Source organism: Macrobrachium nipponense, chromosome 14, assembly GCF_015104395.2.
Source record: "Macrobrachium nipponense isolate FS-2020 chromosome 14, ASM1510439v2, whole genome shotgun sequence".
Taxonomy (NCBI): Eukaryota; Metazoa; Arthropoda; class Malacostraca; order Decapoda; family Palaemonidae; genus Macrobrachium; species Macrobrachium nipponense.
This window is the reverse complement of record NC_087207.1, coordinates 63,074,236-63,098,046: the sequence shown is the minus strand read 5'-3', so window position 1 is coordinate 63,098,046 and position 23,811 is coordinate 63,074,236. Positions and strand designations below refer to the sequence as shown.

The 23,811-nt window shown below is 41.4% G+C and overlaps 1 protein-coding gene across 1 annotated transcript in view; it reads left to right on the top strand.

Moving 5' to 3' along the window:
• Positions 1-23,811, top strand: part of LOC135226561 (laminin subunit beta-1-like) — a gene marked incomplete in the record, with an annotated part of 308,726 nt that overhangs the window by 214,307 nt on the left and 70,608 nt on the right. Inside the window, 2 exon segments of the mRNA XM_064266238.1 lie at positions 12,120-12,319; positions 21,175-21,271. Of these exon segments, the coding sequence (XP_064122308.1) occupies positions 12,120-12,319; positions 21,175-21,271 (297 nt within the window).

The window sequence follows — 23,811 nt, the reverse complement described above, 5'->3', positions numbered from 1 at the left end:
CCTCGACACACCAAAGCTGTTACTGTTCAGCTTTTTCTATCCTGAATGTGGGCATAAACAGCCAACAGCCATACTATGTTGAAAGCCCCATTTCTCTCTTTTTTTTTTTTTGTCTATCCTGAATGTGGGCATAAACAGCCAACAGACATACCATGTTGAAAGCTCCATTTCTCTTTCGATCAGCAAAGTTAATCAACATTGGGTCTGGTCAGTGCTTGGATGGGAACACCAGATGCTGTTGGCATCTATGAGACATGTTTCACATCCATGGTACAAGTCTTAAGGCTTACGTCTTCCTACCATTCTGTGTGGTTTTCCAGGTGATTAACAGGGTATGATCATCCTGAAGCTGAGGACCCTAGTCGCTCCAAATGACCACAGCCCATCTGCGGTACCTCCTAAAGGACTTGACCTTCAAGTCTTAGTGCTGATGACTCATTAGTTCTGGCTGAGCCAAGAAGTGGTGTCCAAGAGCACCGTTTCTTTTGACTACATGTGATGATCAAACGGGTGTACTCCACAGCTGACGTGGTGGACGACAGTACATTCCAGGCAAGATTTTGCAAGATCAGGGGCATTGTTCTGCCCCCTGCATGAAGGAAGAACCTGCCAGACAGGAGCTAAGGATGTGAACGTGGTCACATCAGACCACATTCACCTCCTTTTTTACCTTTGGGATGTTGCCTGTAGATTCTGGGCTCCTTTTTTTTTTACTTAGGGTTCTGTGGTGACTCCTCAGAAGTCATGTTGTTCACCCAGCTTCCCTTGAGGTACAGGTGGCATCTTTGCACCTTGCCTAAGGTGTACGGCTGCACAATAGAGGGTGTGTGTGGGACTAGCCTCCTTCCCTTCTTTTTTATACACTTCCTCTCCCAATGGGCTGAGGTCAAAAGGGTGATCAGCAAGACATCACATGCTGGATGGCTGTGCATGCAGGTGTTCTAGATGACTTAGTATGATATCTATAATCTAGCTCACTTTGGATTAATAAGATGCAAGTCCTACCCTCTCTCTAGCGAGGGGAGAGAAGGACTGACAAAGAAAAAATCTGTTGGTTATCTTCAACTTTATTGTCCCTGACAATATGGGTTCATCCAAGCGTTTCTTCGAATCAGTGATGTTACATCCCATTATTTCAAAAGGTCCAGAAGTCTGGCATTTGAACATCGCAGATGTTCAATAGATCAGAGGTATGAGTCTCCTTCCTTTGGTCCTACCTGACCAGGAAGAGAGGCCCCAGGTGAGGCAAACTACCAGTCAGTTCAGACATTTGACAGAATCCTCCCACCTAGAAGTGTCTCCCATATGTAAAAACCAAAGGTTTGTATATGTGTGGGAACAAATGACAAAGTTACACCTGAGGTATTTACAAAAATGGCCCACCCTAGCCACCCCTCATTCTGCTACATAGGCCAAAAGTTAAAGTGGATGCATATCAACTGGATGCTCCCCTACCATTGGTAGCCATGTACTTTTTAGTTCAACAGCCAGTTCCAGCTTGTGTTGAAAGTAAATCCCATTTGTTATACATGTATTTTCACTCATAGATATTCATTAATAAGAAAGATTGAGTGGGGCACTGTGTATGTTTATTAGGGAAAAGCTGACACCTTAAAATCAGTGCCACTCCACTATTTCATGGCTTTATCATTATTTTTCTGTTTTTTAAGATATTCTTTTATCATTTGCATTTCATTTAACTTCATAATCTGAATTTAAGTATGTATTTAACACATTCTACTTTGCATGCTTTATCTCATGGAATTTTTCTGTATATACCTTATGCTTTTGTCTATTCTGTATTGAATGCCAGTGCTCAAGGTTCCTATCTTGTTATCCCTATCATAATATGTTCTTCATTTTCCTGATATACATTCCTGATGTTAATCCACCTTTACTGATTTTCAGCACCAGATTCAGATCTTGCAAGTTGTAATCTACTATAGTCCATTCACTTAAGGTAGATTCTTGTGGCTACGAGACGTTTGTTTGGCGGCCTCTGATTGGCTGGTACCGGGAGGTAGGCCGTTCACTTAGTGTCTCATTATTTTCGTCTGTGGCTTAGAAAACTAGCAATATGTTTATATTTCTTCAATCATCTTACGCTTTGCACAAGATAGGAAATTTCTGGTCATACCATAGGATTCGGCATTAATTGTACAACTAAGTTATCTTTTCCTGAAATCAATAACATAAAACACAAAGGAATTACGAGTAAAAGGGAAGAGAGATGCCTTTAATTCTTTATATCAGTTTTTACTTATAGTAGGATTTTGCATCATTAACACAATCAAAATAAAATAAAACTTGTGTTTTCATACAACAAATTCACCCTGAATACACTGGTGTTTTCAGATTTTAGATGCGTGTGATATGTAAAGAGAAAATGAAGACTATATCTTATTATGTTGCATCCGTAAATTATTCAAGTTTGCCGGAATTTCCGAATGTGATCTGCAAGACGTGTTTGTCATCTCATCAAGAGATATGAGTTGCCAATTACCGATATAAGAGATCCGGCTATATCATTACATTTTTTGTAAATAAATACACAGAATTTCCATTGCGTATAACTTTCGAACAATTTTCAATCCAATATCATATAGTATGTCTGGACATATCTGATAAGGAAAAAAATGATAATAATCAGATGGATGCATCTGGTATCGTTAACTCAGATCTCAGCGGGCTGCGGGAAATTTAGTCCAGCAAAGAAATTGAACTCTGTGGACAGACTTCACACTCTTCAAATCAGCCTAAGCTTTCATCAGATTGTTTCAGAATATTGTTTCTAATCATATTTTATGAATATATTTTCAAACAAACGAGATATCAGAGATTTATTTGAGTGAAATGAAATGATAATATCAGTGAAGTAATAAACAACAAAGAATTAAGAAAGCTTGACTTCTTTAAGGCTGAGTCAAGTACGGATGCAACATGATAAGTCATATTCTTCATTTTCTCTTCATATATTACACGTATCTAAAATCTGAAAACACCAGTGTATTCAGAGTGATTTTATTGTATGAAAACACGCATTTTATTTTATGTTGATCACATGAATTATTCAAAATCCGATGATAAATAAAAACAGGTATAAATAATGAAATGTTTCTCTCTTCACTTTTACTCATTGTAATTCCTTTTTTGTTTTATCTTATTGATTTCAGGAAAAGATGACTTAGTTGTACAATTAATACCGAATCCTTAGGTATGACCAAAACTTTCCGATCTTTTAGAAAATGTGAGATAAATGAAGAAATAGAAACATATTGCTAGTTTTCTAAGCTACAAAACGAAAATATGATGCACTGAGCGAGCAGCCTACCTCCCGGTACCAGCCAATCAGAGACCACCAAACAAACGTCTCATAGGCACAAGAATCTACCTAAAATGAATCGACTATAATACTCACAACTCTGTTCTTGGAGGAATATACACATTGCTCCATCCAGTCTATTTTCCCATTATTTACACAAATACTAAAATGTTCAGTCCATATCTCATTATTCATTTTCTGCCTGTGGCATCTTTCCAACAAGATTCATAATTCTTACATTATGATTTTGTATTTTCAATTTACCCCTGGTATCCATAACCCAGGAGATTCTGAACATTCCCATATCCATGTTCTGAAATGTTGTTTATCCATATATGTGGCAGAATCCGTGAAAGATTCATTAGTTAATACACTAAAGGGTAGAGAGATTCTTAAAAGGCAGTCCCCAGTTATTGGTGGGGGTTCTATTCTGACAGCATGGTGACAAGCAAATTGCCGATACGCAAAAAGCGACGATTTTCAGCGCTTATCGGCGCTGATAAGTCAACATCAGCATCTCTGTTAGGTATGCATCGGTACTGATAAGAAGAAATCAGCACATTTCAGCGCTGGTGATACAAAACTGGGTCACTGAAAACTGTACATCAACTACAGCAAGTATATTTCTGGGCTCAGCTCGTGTCGCTGCGCGAAATATCTTTAATCTATTATTTCTAGGGTAAATGTACTAACACATACCAGAGAATAAATAAAATAAAGAAAAAGGTCAGTATAACTGACTCGCTCACCCTCCAGGAGGGTGTCGGTATGAACACTAGGCGAGTGAGACCACAACCACGAGCCAAATGCCAATAGAAATCTCCCACTACCAAATCCCTCCAAGAGGGGAGCCGACCCACAGGGTGAGCAGCTCGTACTACTACTACTCCCATCCCATGCTGTCGACTGCTGCGCCCCTGGTGGCCATCCTTTTTCGTTAGCTCGCACGAGTCACAAGTGCTATTTTTCTCTCTGTGTTTTTTGTGCCCTTTCTTCGGATTTTCGATAATGGAGCGTACAGCTATTGCAGCAGCTAAGTTAAGTACTCAGTATTTACGGTTAGTGCGTTTTTTTCTGTCCCTGAGACAGTATTTGCCGTTTTTTAGGTATAAATACGTTCTCGGGGTCGGAAGCATGGCGGCATGGTCCTGCCTCGTGATGGGTTCGTTCTTGGTCTTCCATACCTGGAACATCCCCCACCCCCTTTTCATTTACGCTCTATTTTGATTATCCGCGTTATTAAGGTCTACTCAGGTTGTCATGCATGCATGTTTATCACCTTATGTAGGCTTTTTCTATCCAGACCCTAGTCTGGGTTCTTTGTATCGGCCCCTGACTAGCTTTGAGTGGTAGACTTGCCTTCGGGTTAGTCGTACACTCCTGGATTTTTTCTCCTGCTTTTTTACCTTCTTTCTTTCATTTTTATTTTATTTATTTGTGTATTTTGTCATTATTAGGTTAGTTTGGCGTCTGGCTTAGCCTAGGTCCCGGCTCGCAGAGCCTATTCTACCGCTGATCAGTTCGGTTGCTTCCACATAGCTTCTCTCTGATCAGTTGGTTTTAGCCCTATGGGCCTTTAGGCTACCGCTTTTCAGTTCAGGTTGCTTCCCGATAGCTTCTCTCTGATCAGTTGGTTGGCCTAGGTTGGGTTACCGTATCCCAGTTATCGCCTCGTGGGTCACTGTTGTGATTCACGGGTCCGGCCAGACGCCTGCCCAGTCCCCTCTCCCCCTACCCCGCTCTCCCATAGAGTCGGGCGGGGGGGGGTGGGTCGGTCTGTCCTTGCTCGCCTCACATACCCGAGCCTGCTCCCCCTCTCCCCCTCCACCGGAGGGCTAGGGAGTCGGACAGACCCAGACTGGATCCGACCTCTCCGCTTCTCGGTCCGGCCGGGTGGTACGTTGTGGGGGGGCCCTGGCCTTCCCCCCCCCTCCGTTACTGCCTTGTCGCTCCGAGTTAGCTCGAGCATGTATGTCCTCTCGCCCTTCCCTCCTTACTAGAGCTCCTCCCTATCGGAGTTCTGGTATCCAGCGGAAGGAGATAGTCCAACCATAGTTGGACAGGTGCATACAGCAGGTCTCTACTAACCTTACCGTTAGCTGAGTTACTACACTCCGCTTCAACTGGACCTAGTCCGGTTCGCTTGTGCTTAGGTTTAAGTTATTTTTAAGTTTATCTTAATTATCTTAAACCAATCCCCCCCCCTCCCTCCCTATATTGTACCGGATCTTTCCGGGATTATAGCCTATTCAGGCAATGCAGGGAGGGGTTATGCCCAAATTTTTTCCGAGCTCCGGCATGTAACGGAGTTCTTTTGCCTTTTAGTCTGTAAGTGTTATCCCTCTAAGATACTCATGTGTCTTCCCACTTACAGGCCACCAACTGTGAGCATCCGGGATGTTCCGCTACACTTCAGGACCCCTGTGGACACGAAGTTTGCCGGTCCCATGCTCCATGCGCGACTCCGCACGGTGACATCCAGGTCTGGTACCATGAAACGTGTACATATGTTACGATCTGGTGAGCAGCTTTTGGAAGGCGTAAGTATTCCACCTCCAGTAGCTGCTTCGCTTCTTTTAGTACTTAAGTTTCCATCATTTATTAACTTAAGACATCTAGTTTAAGTTATACTCTAAGTTTTAGTTCTAAGTGATTCTTAAGTCTAAAATACGTCCTCTCTTACAGGCTCCGGCAGTAAGGGATACAGCACTGGCTACCCTGCGGGCCTGGGTCGGAGGTTTTGGCAAGAACGCCGCCAAGGGTCAGCCCTACATTCTTGAGAAGCGTTTGGCATTGCTCATCTTTCCCGGAGGCAAGGCGACAGGGTACGTCGACCCGGTAGATGCGGACCCGTCTATTGCCTTCATCCAAACAACAGCTGGCAGGCCTCTTCAACTGAACAAGACCAGGATATCTCCACGGATGTCGCTACCCTTGATATTAATGTTGAACCTATGGTAGGTATAGACGACCTGTTGGTCGAGTGGTAAGTAATGCAGGTACCCAAGGGTCTCCCTTGAGTCTGACGGTCGCTTCTACTCCTGCAACTTCTCCATCCTTTCCAAGGCTTTACGGCTGATGAACTGTATACATCCTCCTGAGGCTTCGGTAGACCTAAGATCAAGTCTAAAATAATGACCTTGACTAAGACGTCATCGTCTTCGAAGAAGACGTCCTCGTCTTCTCCTCGCGTAAGTCTCCGGCTCGTAATCCCGGCCCAGACAGGTCTAAAGGCTCTAGCTCCGGCTCTAAGTCCCTCGAAAAGTAAACCCAAGGAGAGATCTCGTACCCCGGCAGTATCACCAGTTCCGCTACCTTTGGTTCCTATTCAGAGCCTACCCTCCACCTCCGCAGCAGCTCCGGCTTTGGACTCCAATGCTGGCCTGTTGCAACAGGTGGGCGATCTAGTGGGTACCCTTAAGAGTAGTATGGAACAAATGATATCTCGCCTATCGGACAGGATCACTTCTCAGGATTCTATTATAGCCGGTCTAAGAGAAGCCCCTCTAGCCTCTCCCTCAACCTCCAACACTATGTGGATCTAGCTTCCCCCGTATGGACTCGCTGCCCGCTTTCTCCATGAACAATCCTTGGGAGAGTAGCGTCATATGCCCCCTTCCAGGATGGTACTTATCTCATACCGGAGTTCGGAACTCGACGAATAGAGGACTTCGAGTTCTACCCAGGAAGGCCTACAGCCTCCTTTTATAGGCTACGCAAGGCTCACGCCTTCGGCTATGGTTCTTGGGACGATAGGGTACCAAAGGAGACAGTCCTCTATTCTAGAGACCAGGCTCAGCGAGAATGGCTCAGATGTTTAGAGGACATGGATTGTTCAAACACCAAAGTACAACCATTTAAAAGTCCCTTTACCATTTTCACAATGGATGAAAGTACCCCGCTCCCGTTCCTAACCAAGATAGCAAGGTCGACCATCTCAGCAGCTCAGAAGGGGGAACCCATGCCTCAGTTGAAAGAAGCAGATCCCACATCTCCATTGCTCCCTTCAATCGGAGAATTGTGGGAAGACTTGCCAAATACATTCTCAGCTGGCAAACTCAAACCTGACTGTGCTATGGAGCAGTTTGGCGAAAAGCTACCAGGCTCCCAGATAGTCTTATTCAGGCTGAATTTGACTCAAAATCACGACTAGCCAGATCAATCAACTCGATGGCTATGTCTGAGGTAGCAACCATGGCTTATGGTTCAGAACCAATTTTTAAGCTTATGACCAAAGCACCCTGACTCAAACGGTTGCAGTCAGATATGTTCGAGTTTTGCCACTGCTAGAACGAATTGTAGGAAGCATGTCCTGCTAGAGGCAACCATTCGTCACGAACCGAATAGGTTACTCTCTTCCAACATCTGGGGCGCAGATCTCTTCCCAGAGGCCATGGTTAAGGAAGTACAGGCAGAGGCTACGAGGTTGAACCAGAGCCTTAAAGACCGTTGGGGTCTTACGGCTAGGAGGAGGCAAGACCTGACACCTAAAGGTAAGGGACAAAGGAAACCCAGACGTTTCCAACCTTACCAAAAGAAACAACCGCGCTTCCCCCAGCAAGGTTCCAGCTGTGCCGTTAGTGCAGACAGCCCAACCCTCCACGTCTAAAGGTCAATCACAACCTATTTATGTGATATCCCCTCAGCCTCAACCCTCCACCTCATATGCCATCTCTCCAGCTTACAATCAAGCCTTCGAGAGTCAAGCTTCTCAGAAGTATGACCGCTCGGGCAAGGGATGGCAGAGGTAAGCGGTCCTTTCGTGGAAGAGGATCGGGAGACCCCTTCAATAGGGGAAAGCACTTCAGAGGAGGCCGAGGTGGTTTACAAGAACCAAATGAAGAACTTGGCAGGGGGTAGGAGGGGGGGGGGGGGGGGAGGGCTGTTTCACTTTCGCCACCGGTGGAACTTCAGCCAGTGGGCTCAGAGCATAGTGTCAAAAGGGCTGGGTTGGAGCTGGTTGACGAAACCCACCTCCAGCAGACCTTTCCGTCAACTTCCTTCCAAAGAATTGACAGAATACGTCAGAGGACCTCCTTCAGAAAGGAGCTATAGCCAAAGTCAAGAGGTTAAAATTCAAGGTCGCTTGTTCAGCGTGCCAAAGAAAGGCTCAAACAAAAGAAGAGTAATCTTAGACTTGTCCCGCTTAAACTTAGCCATCCGCTGCGACAAGTTCAAGATGCTCACGATCTCACAGGTGCGGACCTTACTTCCCCGTGGGGCCGTCACCACCTCTATCGATCTTACAGACGCCTACTATCATACCCTATTGCAAGACACTTCCGTCCATATCTGGGATTCAAGATAGGAGACCAGACATTCTCCTTCAAGGTAGTTCCATTCGGGCTCAACGTGGCACCCAGGGTGTTCACGAAGCTAGCGGAAGTAGTAGTGCAACAGCTCAGAGCGCAAGGGATTATGGTAGTGGCGTATCTCGACGATTGGTTGATCTGGGCCCCATCAGTCGAAGAATGCAACAAGGCCACACTGAAAGTGATCCAGTTCCTAGAATATCTAGGATTCAAGATAAACAAATCCAAGTCGAGACTCACTCCAGAGTCAAACTTTCAGTGGCTAGGCATTCAATGGAATCTATCCTCACACACTCTGTCGATTCCATCTACCAAAAGGAAAGAAATAGCGAAGTCAGTCAAGCAATTTCTGAATCACAACTGGCATCCAGGAGAGCTCAGGAAAGGATCCTCGGGCTCTCTCCAGTTTGCATCAGTAACGAACATCTTGATGAAAGCCAAATTGAAAGACCTAACCAGGATCTGGCGCTCACGAGCAAATGTCAGGTCCAGGGACAAGATATCCTCAGTGCCTCTGATTCTAAAGAATCGGCTTCGGACCGTGGGCAAAAGTCAAGAATCTATCAGTGTCAGTACCCCTTCAGTTCCCTCCACCAGGGATCACCATCCACACAGACGCGTCCTTAAGCGGCTGGGGAGGGTACTCCCAAGTCAAAAAGGTTCAAGGGATTTGGTCACTCAGTTCCGTCAGTTTCACATAAACGTACTGGAGGCAATGGCAGTATTCTTGACTCTGAAAAGATTACTCCCCACCAAAGTACTCCCACATAAAGCTAGTCCTGGACAGCGCAGTGGTAGTACATTGCATAAACAGAGGAGGCTCCAAATCACGACATCTAAATCACGTCATGATAGCCATCTTCTCCCTGGCAGACAAATTCAGTTGGCATCTTTCCTCCACCCACATAGCTGGAGTCAGAAACGTCATAGCAGACGCCCTATCCGATCAGTACCCCTAGAGTCGGAATGGTCACTAGACGACAGTTCGTTCCAATGGATCCCTTCAAAAGAGTCCCAGGGCTTCAGGTGGACCTATTCGCATCCCAAGCGAACCACAAACTACCGTGTTATGTAGCCCCCAACCTGGACCCTCTGGCTTACGCCACGGACGCCTAGATCTAGACTGGAACAACTGGGGGAAGATTTACGTCTTCCCTCCAGTGAATCTCCTTATGAAAGTATTGGACAAAACTCAGGACATTCAAGGGTCAAGTGGCTCTAGTAGCCCCAGACTGGCGAAGAGCAATTGGTACCCCTGATTCTGGAACTGGGCCTTCGTCCCCTTCGGATCCCCAGTCCCCAAGCTCTCCCAGTCAGTACAAACGAAGACTGTGTTCGCTTCCTCAGGGATTCTCAAAACCCTAACTTTATGGATTTCATGAAGTTTGCGGCAAAAAAGAGATGCGAATATTGACCCTCAGAATAATTCTCTTCTGGAATCCGATAAAAGGGATTCAACTTTGAGGCAGTATGATGCTGCTGTCAAAAAGTTAGCAACCTTCCTGAGAGAGTCAGATATCAGAATCATGACAGTTAATTCAGCTATATCCTTCTTCAGATCCTTATTTGAAAAAGGTTTTAGCAGCTAGCACGATTACGACAAACAAGTCAGCCTTGAAAAAAGATATTTCAATTTGGATTTAACATAGACTTGACGGATACTACTTCTCGTCTATTCCTAAGGCATGTGCTAGACTTAGGCCTTCGTGAGGCCTACGTCAGTTTCATGGTTCTTAACGATGTTCTCAAACTGGCTTCCGAAACCGATAATGACACATGCTCGTTTATGATGCTCCTGAGGAAAACCCTATTTTTATTAAGCCTGGGCTTCAGAGCAAGAATTTCAGAACTGTCGGCTTTGTCCAGAGATCCGGATTTCATATTCAATTCCTTCCCACAGGGGAAGTCCTACTTTCTCCGGAACGTAGCTTTTTGGCAAAAAATGAAGATCCTTTGATGATGGTGGGAAACCTTGGAAAGTTTTACCTCTTCCACAAGATGTATCCCTTTGTCCAGTTTCAGCCTTACGAGCCTTTCTATCCAGGACCTCCTCATCCTCATCGGGGCCCCTCTTTAAGAGGGAAAAAGGTGGAACTTTATCCATTAAAGGCATCAGGCAACAAATCCTGTACTTTATCAAACAAGCCAATCCTGACTCTTTCCCAAAAGCACATGATGTCAGGGCAGTAGCCACCTCAATTAATTATTTCCAACACATGAACTTTGATGAGTTGAAAAAATATACCGGATGGAAATCGCCGACAGTGTTCAAACGCCATTACCTTAAGTCTTGGAAGCTCTGAAATTTTCAGCAGTAGCAGCGGGAAACATAGTTTCCCCTGACTCTAGTTAATTTGTAGTAGAAGATTCAGTCCTCCTTTCTACCTGCCTCACCCAACAGTTCGTCTATTCCTACAGTGTTCATTTGACATTCACCTGTGCCTTAGCTGCTTTTTAATAAGGTAGTGAGTGCCCCTTATTTTTTTTGCTAGGGACACTCACAGATGATTATGCATATTGATCTCATGGATGTTACCCCCTTATTTTTATGCTAGGGGATATCATTCATTTATAATGGTTACGGGTTTTGTATATTAAGTCATATACATTCCTTATATATTATCATTGTTGATTAATTTGATTGTTTTAATTGCTATTATATTTTGATACATGCCTTTACACAGATACCATTTTGTTACATGTAAGCCAATTTACCTCTGTACATATGTAAATTACCTTATGTTAAGAAACATGTTTAGAATTAAGGGTAATTTAAGCATATTGTTACTTTGTATCACTGTGTATTTGTATCTTTTTAGCAATTATATTCTTTTTTATTTTTACTTTATTTTATTTGAGACCTATGATTATTTTAATTTTATTACTTTTGTTTACAATCTTGTGCTATTTCTCTGGTACGATTTCGCGCAGCGACACGAGCTGAGCCCAGAAAAGGGATTTTGACGTAAGGAAAAATCTATTTCTGGGCGATTGGCTCGTGTCGCCAGCGAAATCCCACCCTACCCATCCCTTCGCCAAGATTGTCTGCTAACTTCAGGATGGCCACCAGGGGCGCAGCAGTCGACAGCATGGGATGGAGTAGTAGTAGTACGAGCTGCTCACCCTGTGGGTCGGCTCCCCTCTTGGAGGGATTTGGTAGTGGGAGATTTCTATTGGCATTTGGCTCGTGGTTGTGGTCTCACTCGCCTAGTGTTCATACCGACACCCTCCTGGAGGGTGAGCGAGTCAGTTATACTGACCTTTTTCTTTATTTTATTTATTCTCTGGTATGTGTTTTAGTACATTACCCTAGAAATAATAGATTAAAGGATATTTCGCTGGCGACACGAGCCAATCGCCAGAAATAGATTTTTCCTTACGTCAAAATCCCTTTTCAGTACTGTAGGTATTTTATTATTTTTGCAAGCATTTATCATTATAATTGAGTTATTTGCCAAGTATTGTCATGTGGTTTTTCTTTTCAGAATGTGTTTGCAATATTTTAGGCTCTGATCAAAGCATTGGAGTTTGTGATCATGAAACAGGACAGTGTCCATGTTTGTCCAATGTCTTGGGGCAAGAGTGTGACCATTGTGCACCTAACCACTGGAAAATTGCATCAGGAGAGGGTTGTGAACCTTGTGCTTGTGATCCTGTAGGAGCTTATTCAAATCAGTGCAATGAGGTGAGTGTTGTGATTGAAGTTCATTTCTTAAATATGTACACATAAGGTAACCATTTCCTTACTACAGCCTATCAGCTCAGTACGTGAAGGAAAAGCTTTAAATATTTATTAAAATTTTCATTTATTGTGTGTATGCATTTTTACAAATTATAGCAATGCTTTTGCCTCCTCTTCTATGTTATTATTAAGTTTAAAAATGGCCATTTGAAGAATATTAGAAATATTTCCCAACAGTAGTTGGCCACTTTGCATTTTGTAAAAGGCTTCTGGTTATCTCTGTAAGCTACCTTAAATTTCTCTCTCTCTCTCTCTCTCTCTCTCTCTCTCTCTCTCTCTCTCTCTCTCTCTCTCTCTCTCTCTCTGACCTGCTCAGCTTATGATTGATAATGTAATTAAGAACATAACAAACATTTTATCAAAACCTATACATAATGTATGTATTAAGTGTGCATGAGTATGTGTCTGTCTGTTGGTCTTGTGTGAGTGTATAACTGTGGTAATGTACTATGCAACTTCTCTCTCTCTCTCTCTCTCTCTCTCTCTCTCTTTCTCTCTCTCTCTCTCTCCTCAAAAAAGTATTTTCATGACATACTGTGTTATTGTGTATCGTACAAAATCTCTTAAGTAAAACAAACTGAATGAAATGATGAACAGAAAAATATCATAAAATATTTTTCTGGGCTCAGCCGTGTCGCTCCGTGAAATGTGTCCTCTTTAGCACTATTTCTAGTAAAATATTGCTATGATACCAGAGAACTGCTAAATTGGACATGTCAGAAGTCCCTCTGACTCGCTCACCTAAATAAAAGGTGTCGGTATAGAACTGGGGCGAGTGTTAAACACTACCACAGTAACCCCTCCAATTAGCCTTTTCCTCATCAAAAGACCCTGAAAACGGGGAGCCGACCTATAGGTCACACCCAGCTACCCTGTTGAAGGGGACTGCGGCGTCATTCTTATCGATAGCCTCCCAGCGTTGCACGCTTTTTTATAGCTATCTGTTCTTTTTATTGGTTTCGTTATCTTTTTCGTTATGGATCGTCAATCTGCCTCTTCACCCAAGTTAAGTACTGGTTTCGCCCTTTTTCTGTATTTAGGGAGTGATTTTGCCTTTCGTTTTGCCTTTATTTAGGATTTTGTTAGGCGTCTCCTCCCGTAACGAGCTGGTAGCGAGCCGCCATTACCTCTCCCTTGTTTTGTACCAATTTCGAGCGGGCTTCTTTCAGTAATCAGTACCTATATATTATATTTATATACTCGTAACTTATATTTCAGTATATATTTTCAGTTTTTATTTATTATATCTTTGGGTGGCAGTTACTTTTTTCAGATCTTGTTTGATCTACGTTTATTATGTTCATGATTTCCTGTTTTTCAAGGGGTCGGCGTTCGTGCACGTTTCTTTGTTTCGTGCTTCGTTGTTTATCTATCGTTCCCCCCTTCCCCCTTTTATTTTGTTTAGTTTGGTATTTTCCATTCAAGAATTCCCCCTTTTCTTTTCGTCAGCTTACCGTTTGTTTTTCGTTTTGTCGGTGAGCAAGTAATTTTTCCTTGTTGCGCCACTCTCACCGAGTGGCCTCCATTGCGTTTTATATTTTTCGCCCCTTATTTTCATTACCCCTGTTAAAGCATGTTTTTCCCTTAGCTTTAAGTAATTGGTTTTATTTTGTCTATGTATATTTGGGTGTTCGGTCGGCAGCTAGCCTTCATAGGCTTTGCCTGCGTTTTCCTCGTGATCCTTTATTCGCGGGGAATCGCTGGTCACGTGATCGTCCCCCCTTCAGCCCTCCCTCCCTCCCCCTCGTCGTGGGACTCCCCGTAGTTGGGTGCCGCTCTCGTTGTTTGTCGCTGACGGCCGGTCCCACCAGCTAGAGGGGGTTAGGTTGTAGTGGGTCTCCCAGGACCTTGGGCTGGGGAGTGTCGCTTCCTTCTTAAGATCCGACCGCCTCCGGAGTTGTTAGTCGCACTGCGTTTCAGCCTCGGCTTCCGTGGACTGTTGCGCTCTGCTTCTTTCACTCCCGGAGCTTACATCCATCCGCCTAAAACATTCCCTCTCCGCATAAGGCGGGTTTAGATTCCGGCCGCTCCCGGAGTCATTGAGGGTTATGTTTACGGAAGATACTCTTCCGTAGGCGGAGATAGTATATTGTTATTGTAGTTTTTATTATCATTATTTTTATCTTTATCTTTTATTTTTATTTTTATTTTTCTTGCCACGGAACTTGCGAGTTCATGTGGCCGTCCGGGTTACTTCGTGTACCCCCCTCTCCGGGTCATACAGCTCCGGGTATACAACTCCGGGTGTTTTTTTCCTTACACAGTCCCCGGGACGTTAACATATGAATATATTTATACCCTTTCTTTTCTTTATAGCCCGGAATGCTCCGGCACAAAAAAAAAAAAAAAAAAAAAAAGAAATATATTTCATTATCCTATTAAGTGTGTGCAATTGTTCTTATATATTATTGCACTTAAAAAAAAAAAAAAAAAAGAAATATATTTCATTATCCTATTAAGTGTGTGCAATTGTTCTTATATATTATTGCACTTACAGGCCTCTCAGTGTCTGGTTGCCGGCTGTAGTGCTGCTCTGCAAGATCCGTGCGGCCATGACGTTTGTCGGGGCCACGCCCCCTGTGCAGTGCTGCTTCCTGATTCCGTGGTCTGGCATCATGAAAACTGTTTTGCCTGCTACGACTTGGTACATCAGGCTACCTCTTCGGTAAGTTGCCGCACTGCTGATTCTATGTTTATTGTATAAAAAAAAAAAAAAAAAAAAATATTGAAATGAGATGAAATAAATGATCAATTAAAATTTCTTTAAATTAAATTATATTGTTTAATCAATAATTATAGAATAATGTTCAAGGAATTTACTTGGTATTGACAACATTCCTTGCATTACAGGCTGAGCAGTCTATTAAGGATGCTGCACTCTCCGCCCTCAAGATCTTGGGTTGGAGGGTTTGGACGGAACGTAGGGAAGGCTAAGCCGTATATTCTGTCCCGAGATATGGCGACTTTGCTCTTCCCAGCCGGAAAATCTGCCGGATACGTCGATCCAAAAGTAGCGGCACCAATTATCAAATCAATACAAGACTCAGTTATTGAACAGCAAGAGGCGGAATTGCCGGACCTTGGACTAGAGGAGTCTCACTTGAAGTGGTTGAGGATTTGCCCGTTACACTAGGCACGGGTACAGGTAACAGTGTTAATGAGGCTAGCTTAGTTAGTCACCGGGATCTTTCCTTGAGTGACTCTGATTCTTCCTCTCTACTACTTCCAATTCCTTCATGGGTTTCACAGGAGGTTTGCCCCCTCCAGGTTGCACTCCTTCTCTGTGATTCCTAAACTAAAGAAAAAACCTGCGGGTAAAACCTTGCTTAAAGGCAGATCAGAGACTATGCCAAGGCCTGGGCAGTCACCAGAGGTTCATACACATATTAAAACTAAAATAAAGTCACTTTCCAAACCTTCAATCCCAAGGTCTCAAGGAGAATCATCCTGTCCCTCTACCGGATACCTCATAAGGTACCGCAAGAGACAAAACCCTAACTTTATGGATTTCATGAAGTTTGCAGGTAAGAGAGTAGGCGACATGATCCACAGAAACATGTTGTTCTTGGAGTCAGACAAGAGAGAGTCTACGCTTCGCCAGTATGACTCAGCAGTTAACGAAATTGTCTTCGTTCCTCAGAGAACAAATATCAAAGTAATGACATTGAACGTGGCCATAACCTTCTTCAGGTCTTTGTTTGACAAGGCTTGGCAGCTGCAACAATTACAACCACTAAGTCAGCTCTGAAAAGATTTTTCTTCTCGGGTTTGGTATCAATCTAACCGAGTCTTATTTCACCTCTATCCCAAGGGCATGTGCACGTCTACGGCCCGTTCACAGACCGTCGTCAGTGTCATGGTTTCTTAATGATGTTCTTAGGTTAGCCTCGGAAACAGACAACTTCAAATGTGATTACCAAACCATTTTGCGTAAACTCTGTTCTTATTGAGTCTAGCTTCAGGTGCCAGAATATCAGAGCTGTCATCTTTATCTAGAGATGAAGCGCATATTGAGTTCCTTTCCTCGGGGGACGTGTTGCTTTCGCCAAAATAAGCAATTTCTAGCTAAGAATGAAGATCCCTTGATGAGGTGGTCTCCATGGAAGATTGTCCCGCTCCGCAGGATCCATCGTTATGTCCTGTTAAAACTCTTAAGGACTATTTATCTAGGAGTCTACCTATTCCGAAGGCCCCCTTTTCATTAGAAAAGATGGTGGTACACTATCTCTAAAAGGCATTAGGCAGCAGATTTTATATTTTATCAAGAAAGCCAGCCCAGGGTCATTCCCCAAGGTGCATGACATTCGGGCAATAGCAACTTCTGTTAACTTCTTCAAATATATGGATTTTGATGATCTGAAGAAGTTATACTGGTTGGAAGTCACCCTTGGTTTTCAAAAAGCACTACCTTAAGTCTTTAGAGGATCTTAAATATCATGCAATAGCTGCAGGGAGGCCAGTGTCTCCCACTGCTACATCATTATAGTACCGTCCTTGTGTCATATGAATCTGTTCAATTATGCCAGCCTCATTAGCATTTTACTACCTCAGCAAATGCCTTAACTATTAGAATAAGTGTATAATCATGTATAGTTTTCGTACATACAAATTATCTGTAATTATTTTATTATGTTTGTGACTTGTTGCAAATGTTGCCACATGTTTTGGCTATATAGTATATTTTGTAAATAAATTTGTATTTTTTTCCAATTCTAAACTATTTTATTATTTCCTTTGATTTCATTAATATGATTTTTCCTTTCAGGATAGTATAGCTTGGTGTTTCTCTGGTACAATTTCACGGAGCGACACGGCTGAGCCCAGAAAAAGGGATTTTGACGTAGGAAAAATCTATTCTGGGCGAGGAGGGGAAGCCGTGTCGCCCAGTGAAATCCCCCCCTTTTTTCCCCCCCCTCGCTGTGCACCAAGCTTCTTGCTATCGATAAGTATGACGCCGCAGTCCCCTTCAACAGGGTAGCTGGGTGTGACCTATAGGCGGCTCCCCGTTTTCAGGGTCTTTTGATGAGGAAAAGGCTAATTGGAGGGGTTACTGTGGTATAGTGTTTAACACTCGCCCCAGTTCTATACCGACACCTTTTATTTAGGTGAGGAGAGTCAGAGACTTCGACATGTCCAATTTAACAGTTCTCTGGTATCATAGCAATATTTTACTAGAAATAGTGCTAAAGAGGACACATTTCACTGGGCGACACGCTTCCTCGCCCAGAAATAGATTTGTTTTCCTACGTCAAAATCCTATGTAGGCAACACGTGTGTCTCAGTGAGCATATTTTGTAAACTTATAGCTGAATAGTTTAAGAAAACCAATTATTTATATATTTAATACCAATTAGAAAATAAATAAGTAACAATAAACACATAATAAAAAACCTAAACATTTAACTATACTAAAATCATAAAAAATACTTACATTGATAATTGGTAATATAAGATAAAAACCATAATGTATTTACTTAGTTCACCAATTAAAATAGTGTTAGGTTCTGACAGTCATGAAGGTAGTCCATTCTGTCACAAGCTGAATTACTTATAAAATACAGTTCTCTGCAATCAATAAAATGCTTTATCTTATTGGTACATTAATTGCAATCAAACAATGATTATGTACAGTTACACATCAAAAACAGACTTGAAGTACCTGTCCTACAGCAAACTGCATACAAATCAAATTGAAGATGTCTCCTGTACAATAAATTATACTCCATTTTCATTTTAGTTTAGCTTAGGTGTTGTAAGCTTGCTGGGGATGTAAGGCAACAAGATCCTCGCACTTCTGAAGCTACAGTACCTTCTGTCACCTATATTTTAAGAATTTTTCTTTGACACAAATTTGTGCACTTTCTCTTCTTAATTTTATTACCATTTATCAAGGTACACTCCATCATTTCTGTTTCTTACTATCTATCAACTGTAACTCTAATGTTAATCAAACACTTAATGGCATTTATATAAGAAGGATTCCAAGTACTACACAACAAAGAAGTTCCTTATGCTTTAAGCATGAATGATTTATTGTTTTTCTCATGTTATTTTCATCTGATTTATCAATCAGAATATACAGATAAAATTTATAAAAGCATACATTAATACTCAATTAAGTACACGGTAGCTATTTACATACATAGTCTAAGATTTTCTTCTTATCATAACCACCCAGTTTTACCAATACTCAGTGCTTCTTCATTACCGTTAACCATCTCCAACAATATTTATCATCTGCAAAATGGTAAGCATTCAAACTCTAATGCTGAAGACTTTACTATATTTGTACTGACAATGAATATCCATAAGCTTAAAATTACAAATATCAATCATATAAGGGGAGAGAGAGAGAGAGAGAGAGAGAGAGAGAGAGAGAGAGAGAGAGAGAGAGAGAGTTACAAGGGTTTACAAGGATTAGGATGTCTCAAAGACTTATTAGTCCATCATAGGAGACATTGTATGCTCCCTTATCTCTAGGAGCAGGTTTTACTGTATATTCACAGTGTCCTAAGAATTTGTCTAGTTTTCTTTTAAACTCTTCCACACTGTTAATGTTTACAAATTCTGGCGGCAGTTTATTCCACATCTGACATATCTTGTATGTAAAGAAGTTCCCACAATGCGATGTGTTGTATCTCTTCAGTTCTAGTTTCCATCCATTATGTCTTGTCTGGTTTTTGTTTAATGTAAATAGGTTACTGTCTACTTTTGCTATGCCTTTCAGTATTTTGAATGCTTCTATTAGTTGTCCTTGCAATCGTTGTGTTTTTAAGCCATACATGTTCAGGCTCTATAGTTGTATTCGGTAACCTACTTGCCTGATGGATGGAATTAACTTTATGGCTCTTGCTTGTACCCCTTCTAATCTATTTATATCCTTTCTTAGAGCTTAGAGTTGGTGACCAAAACTGTACTGAATATTCAAGATGAGGTCTAACTATTGATGTGTAGAGCTGCAGCACCGTTTCCTTGCTTCTGTATACTGTTTTGTGGATTTTAATTCCTTGGTAATAATGACTAGTTGGCATGAGGATTGTTTGTTCCTATTTGTAAAACTTTACACTTATCCAAGTTAAAGACATTTGCCCTTTTTTTGACCACTCTCCTATTTTCTTTAGATCATTTCTTAAACTTTCCACTGTATGTGGGTCTGCTGCATTTACACCTAGTTTGGTGTCATCTGCAAATTTGGCTATCTTGTTGGTTAAGCTTACATCAGTGTCATTATGTAAATCAACAAGACAAGGCCAAGGACAGAACCCTGAGGAACTCTGCTTGTTACATCTGTCCACTCTGATTCTTCACCATTTGTTACAATTCTATTCCGAACAACAAATTGAAAACAACAGGGGGCAAACTCAACCGGCTTTAAAAGGACGGAGCAAAGCGCTTCTTCTCTTAAAGGCGGTAAGAAAATAACTAACGGGGTCACGAGTTAATGAGGGGTATGTGGGTGGCTCCACATGTCTCGTGACCAAGCACAGATGCCAATAGTCCCTTGCGTACACAATTATTTTAAACTTTACCGGTTTCCAGCTGGCGCTGAGTATTCATCCTAATGTTAAGACCGAAGGTTTGTAAGTTATGAAAAATACAAATTGGTTAAAAATTTGTCATTTTCTATAAGTTAGCCAGTCTTCGATCCAGTCTGCTGTTTCTGCTACAATTCATAAAGCTCTAACTTTTGTCCTTAGTTGTTTGTGTGGAACTTTGTTAAAGGCCTTTTGGAAATCTAAGTAGAGTACATCTATTGCTCTACTACTATCGTAAATACACAAGAGGTTTGATAGGCAGGATCTATGTTTTTGTCTGAAAGCGTGTTGGCTGTTTAACAACAAGTTGTTTCTATTTATGTGATCCAAAATTTGATCTGCAATTATGGACTCAAAAATCTTACAGAGAGAGAGAGATATTGTAGATGTATGTTGCCATATAATTTGTTTAAGTTTATTAGTCTATATTTTTAGATGGTGTTATGAGAAATAAAGATATTACTGTATAAGTATATTTAATTTTGTTTAATAAATGCTATGAGACTTACATGGCAAGAGAGAGAGAGAGAGAGAGAGAGAGAGAGAGAGAGAGAGAGAGAGAGAGAGAGAGAGAGAGAGAGAGAGAGAATAGCATACATAGTCTACAGCACAATCTGTGTAAGCTCAAAAAATATATTCTTTTATAATACATTTACTAACAGAATTTAATGTTTGTTTCTTTTGCACCAAAGTTGTGTTGGACTTCAAAATATTTAAACCTTTGAAGCAAAGAATTTTTTTCCTCTGCTTCCTTTTATCATTAACAGTTTACAAACTGATACAGGTTGTTCACTTCCTGCACTGAAATACTGTATAGTTTTCCACAGTTCCATTTTTTTTATATGGACATGGTGTATGAACATGACACCTTCACTGACAACTACTACAGTTTTGGAAGCCATAGCTTTAGTTAAGCATTTTATGAGAACATGGGATGGGTATAAGCTTGATGTGTAAACAGTTAGATGGATGCTAGCAGTATTCAGTACTCTCTGTGACCACTTGGTTCAGGTTTCCAATACAGTAATTAGGTAACATGAGAATGTGAAGTGCACTCCTGTTATTTTATTGAAATCAAAAGGGTTGTAGTACTGCCTGGTTTTGGAAGATCATTGGTGCACAGATACTTCCATCGTTTGTAAGAAGATATTACTCTATTATTTAACCCCTTTTTGTAACCAATCAGCTTGAAAATGGATGATCTATTTTCATGCTGGTTTAAGCATATACATTCATTTGCTCTCACTGAACATTTTCTTATAGTTTGATGGACAGTGCCAGTGCCGTCCTGGATTTGGAGGTCGCCAGTGCAACCAATGCCAAGCTAACTTCTTTGGAAACCCTCGTGTAGAATGTTTAGGTAATGTAATTAATAGTATTTATTGTGTTTGTGTCACAGAACTTTAGATTTAAATTATTATTTCTGTATACAGCATACTGTTTATGATACTTTTACTGACTAAAGTTTTATCTTAGCCTGAGAAGTTTGAAGGATGTTGCATTTACAGAAGTGTGACTTAATGAAGATTCACTGAATAATGTTTCTGAAGGTTCACTTGAATGATGTTTCTGATATGTAAATTCAAAAACAGGTTAGTGAGTGAGCCTACTTCCAGTTATGTTGCATAAAGATCAAATATGGAGAGAAGTTGATGAAATTAATTTCTTGTTATTTTTAAATCTTTCAATTAAGAAAAGATGCAACTAACTCCCAGAAGAAATCTATTAATAGTAAAGGTTAACTTCTTTAAAATTAATATCATAAATTGATAAATAACATTACAACAAGGATCTGTGATTGAAGCATTACTACTGTAATTATGAGAGAGACGCAGCCATGTTTATACATCTACGTATTTGTGTGAATTAATATGAATGAATACAATTATTTTATTTTTAGTTGAAATTTAATTTGGTCATAGAATTGGCTAATGGTAAAAGACTTTAGTTAAACAGTATAATGAGTAAGCCATTTGAGTTGCAGTTCTACCATAATTTCAAAGTGATTTTAAAGATACTATTTGGAGTAATACCCTGATCTTACGCGAGATTAGGTGCAAGGGGAATTTTTGCGTAAGTTTGGGACGGTCTCTAAAAATGCGAATAAATGCTTACCTCTAGAGTCTAAACACTAAATATGGCCCTAATCATGCTTCCTAAGTCTCAAGCTAACTTTTAAATGGATTTAAAGTTACTGTAATTTCATTTAAAAACTTAGCTTGATACATTATATACCCTTAAAAAAAGAAATAAACGATTGGTAAAAATTAGTTCTCTTTGTTCTGAAATTCCTTTTCATGAGCAAACTGATTTTTATTTGGACTAATACAACTCTTAGTTATGTGTCTATGTTTTAGAATGGCACATTTACAATTCTAGACAGTAAAGGTAAAAATTAGATCAATTTAAAATTATCTACCGTCAACTACTACGAGTGAGAGAGAGAGAGAGGAGTTGTCCATACTGAAGAGAATGAAATTATTTATGAATTATTATGGAAACAGAGAGAGAGAATTAAGTAAAAATCATTGACTGGCTGATCGGCAACACTCCCTCCCCCCACCTGTCACATTTATATACTTGACATATTTGACAGCTCTGGCTTTGCGCTTCTCTTTGAGTTAAAAATAAAAGTTGAGCGAAAGTATATGTACTTTCATATGCATTTTGTAATTACAGTTATATTATTATTATTATTGTTGTTGTTATTATTATTCTTGATTAATTTAATATTTCAAAATATTAATAAACATATATATGTACCATAAAAATTTTCTCATCTCAATAAGAGAGAGAGATAAAAGAGTTGTTAAATAGAAAGATTATTAATTTATTCAAAATACCTTCATATACGTACAAGTTTTGTAATTACAGTCCCTTACTGCTCCTAATACTGTCCGTGGCATCTCCATCTTGAACCTTGTCTTCCTGACAAATGATTCCAGGTGGAAATGTCGATTACCGGTCTCCAGTCACCTGTCACTTTTGGTACTGGGAAATTGTGACTGTAAAACCCTGGAGAAGGACACTTTACTTCCTCTCTCACACCCTTGTTCAGGGACTTCGGGGAGTCGCGATCATATGACTGATTGAGAAAGGGTCTGCCCAAGAGGGGGAGAGAGAAGTTGAATGATAGTAGATATCCCACCCTCAGAACATCTACCACCCATTTCTCCGTTCCATAACTTTGCCACTTGGCCCACTGGCCTGCCAGTCATCCCCCCCTACTCATAGCAATGGAGAGGGAGTGGTGCCCACTCTATTGATGACCCCCTCTGCCCCTTCCTTAGAGCCCCTCCCAGGCTTGTAGGGGCGGGATTGAAAGGGATGCTGCTGCTTGCTAGACTAGCCTGAGAGGGGGACTGAGAGACCCTTGCCGAAGCAGAACTCTTATGGGATTTAACAGGTGAAGATCTTACCGGTCGCTGTGGAGGAGGAGGAGGCGGGCGTCGTGAACATGCCTCTGACTTGGATACCGCCTAATGAACTAACCAGTCCTTAGTATCTGCCCATCGTCGGTCAGTCATATTCTTTAATTCAGTCCTCAGGAACAGAAACTGCAAATCAAGGAGATCCCCATTCTTGAGCACTAAAGACTCAGAGTCCACTGAACTCGCCACCTTGGACAGAGCTACGTCTCTCCTGGCTAGGAAGTGGTTGGCCCGTAAGTTTGCATAAGGGGGGCGAGGTAAGAAAATGCCTTACCACCAGACTGCGACAGTCTAGTGAGTAAGGAAGAATTCACTAAACCCCTACAGACCTATCCGAAGCAATTTTGGCTATCACGGTGGACCACAAGCCATGAGACCCTCTGGAAAGTGGAAGCTGCAGTAGTCTCCATAGCTAAGGCCTCTTGTGATGACAAGGAAGAACCTTCCGACCTAACCTGCTCTAGGTTTG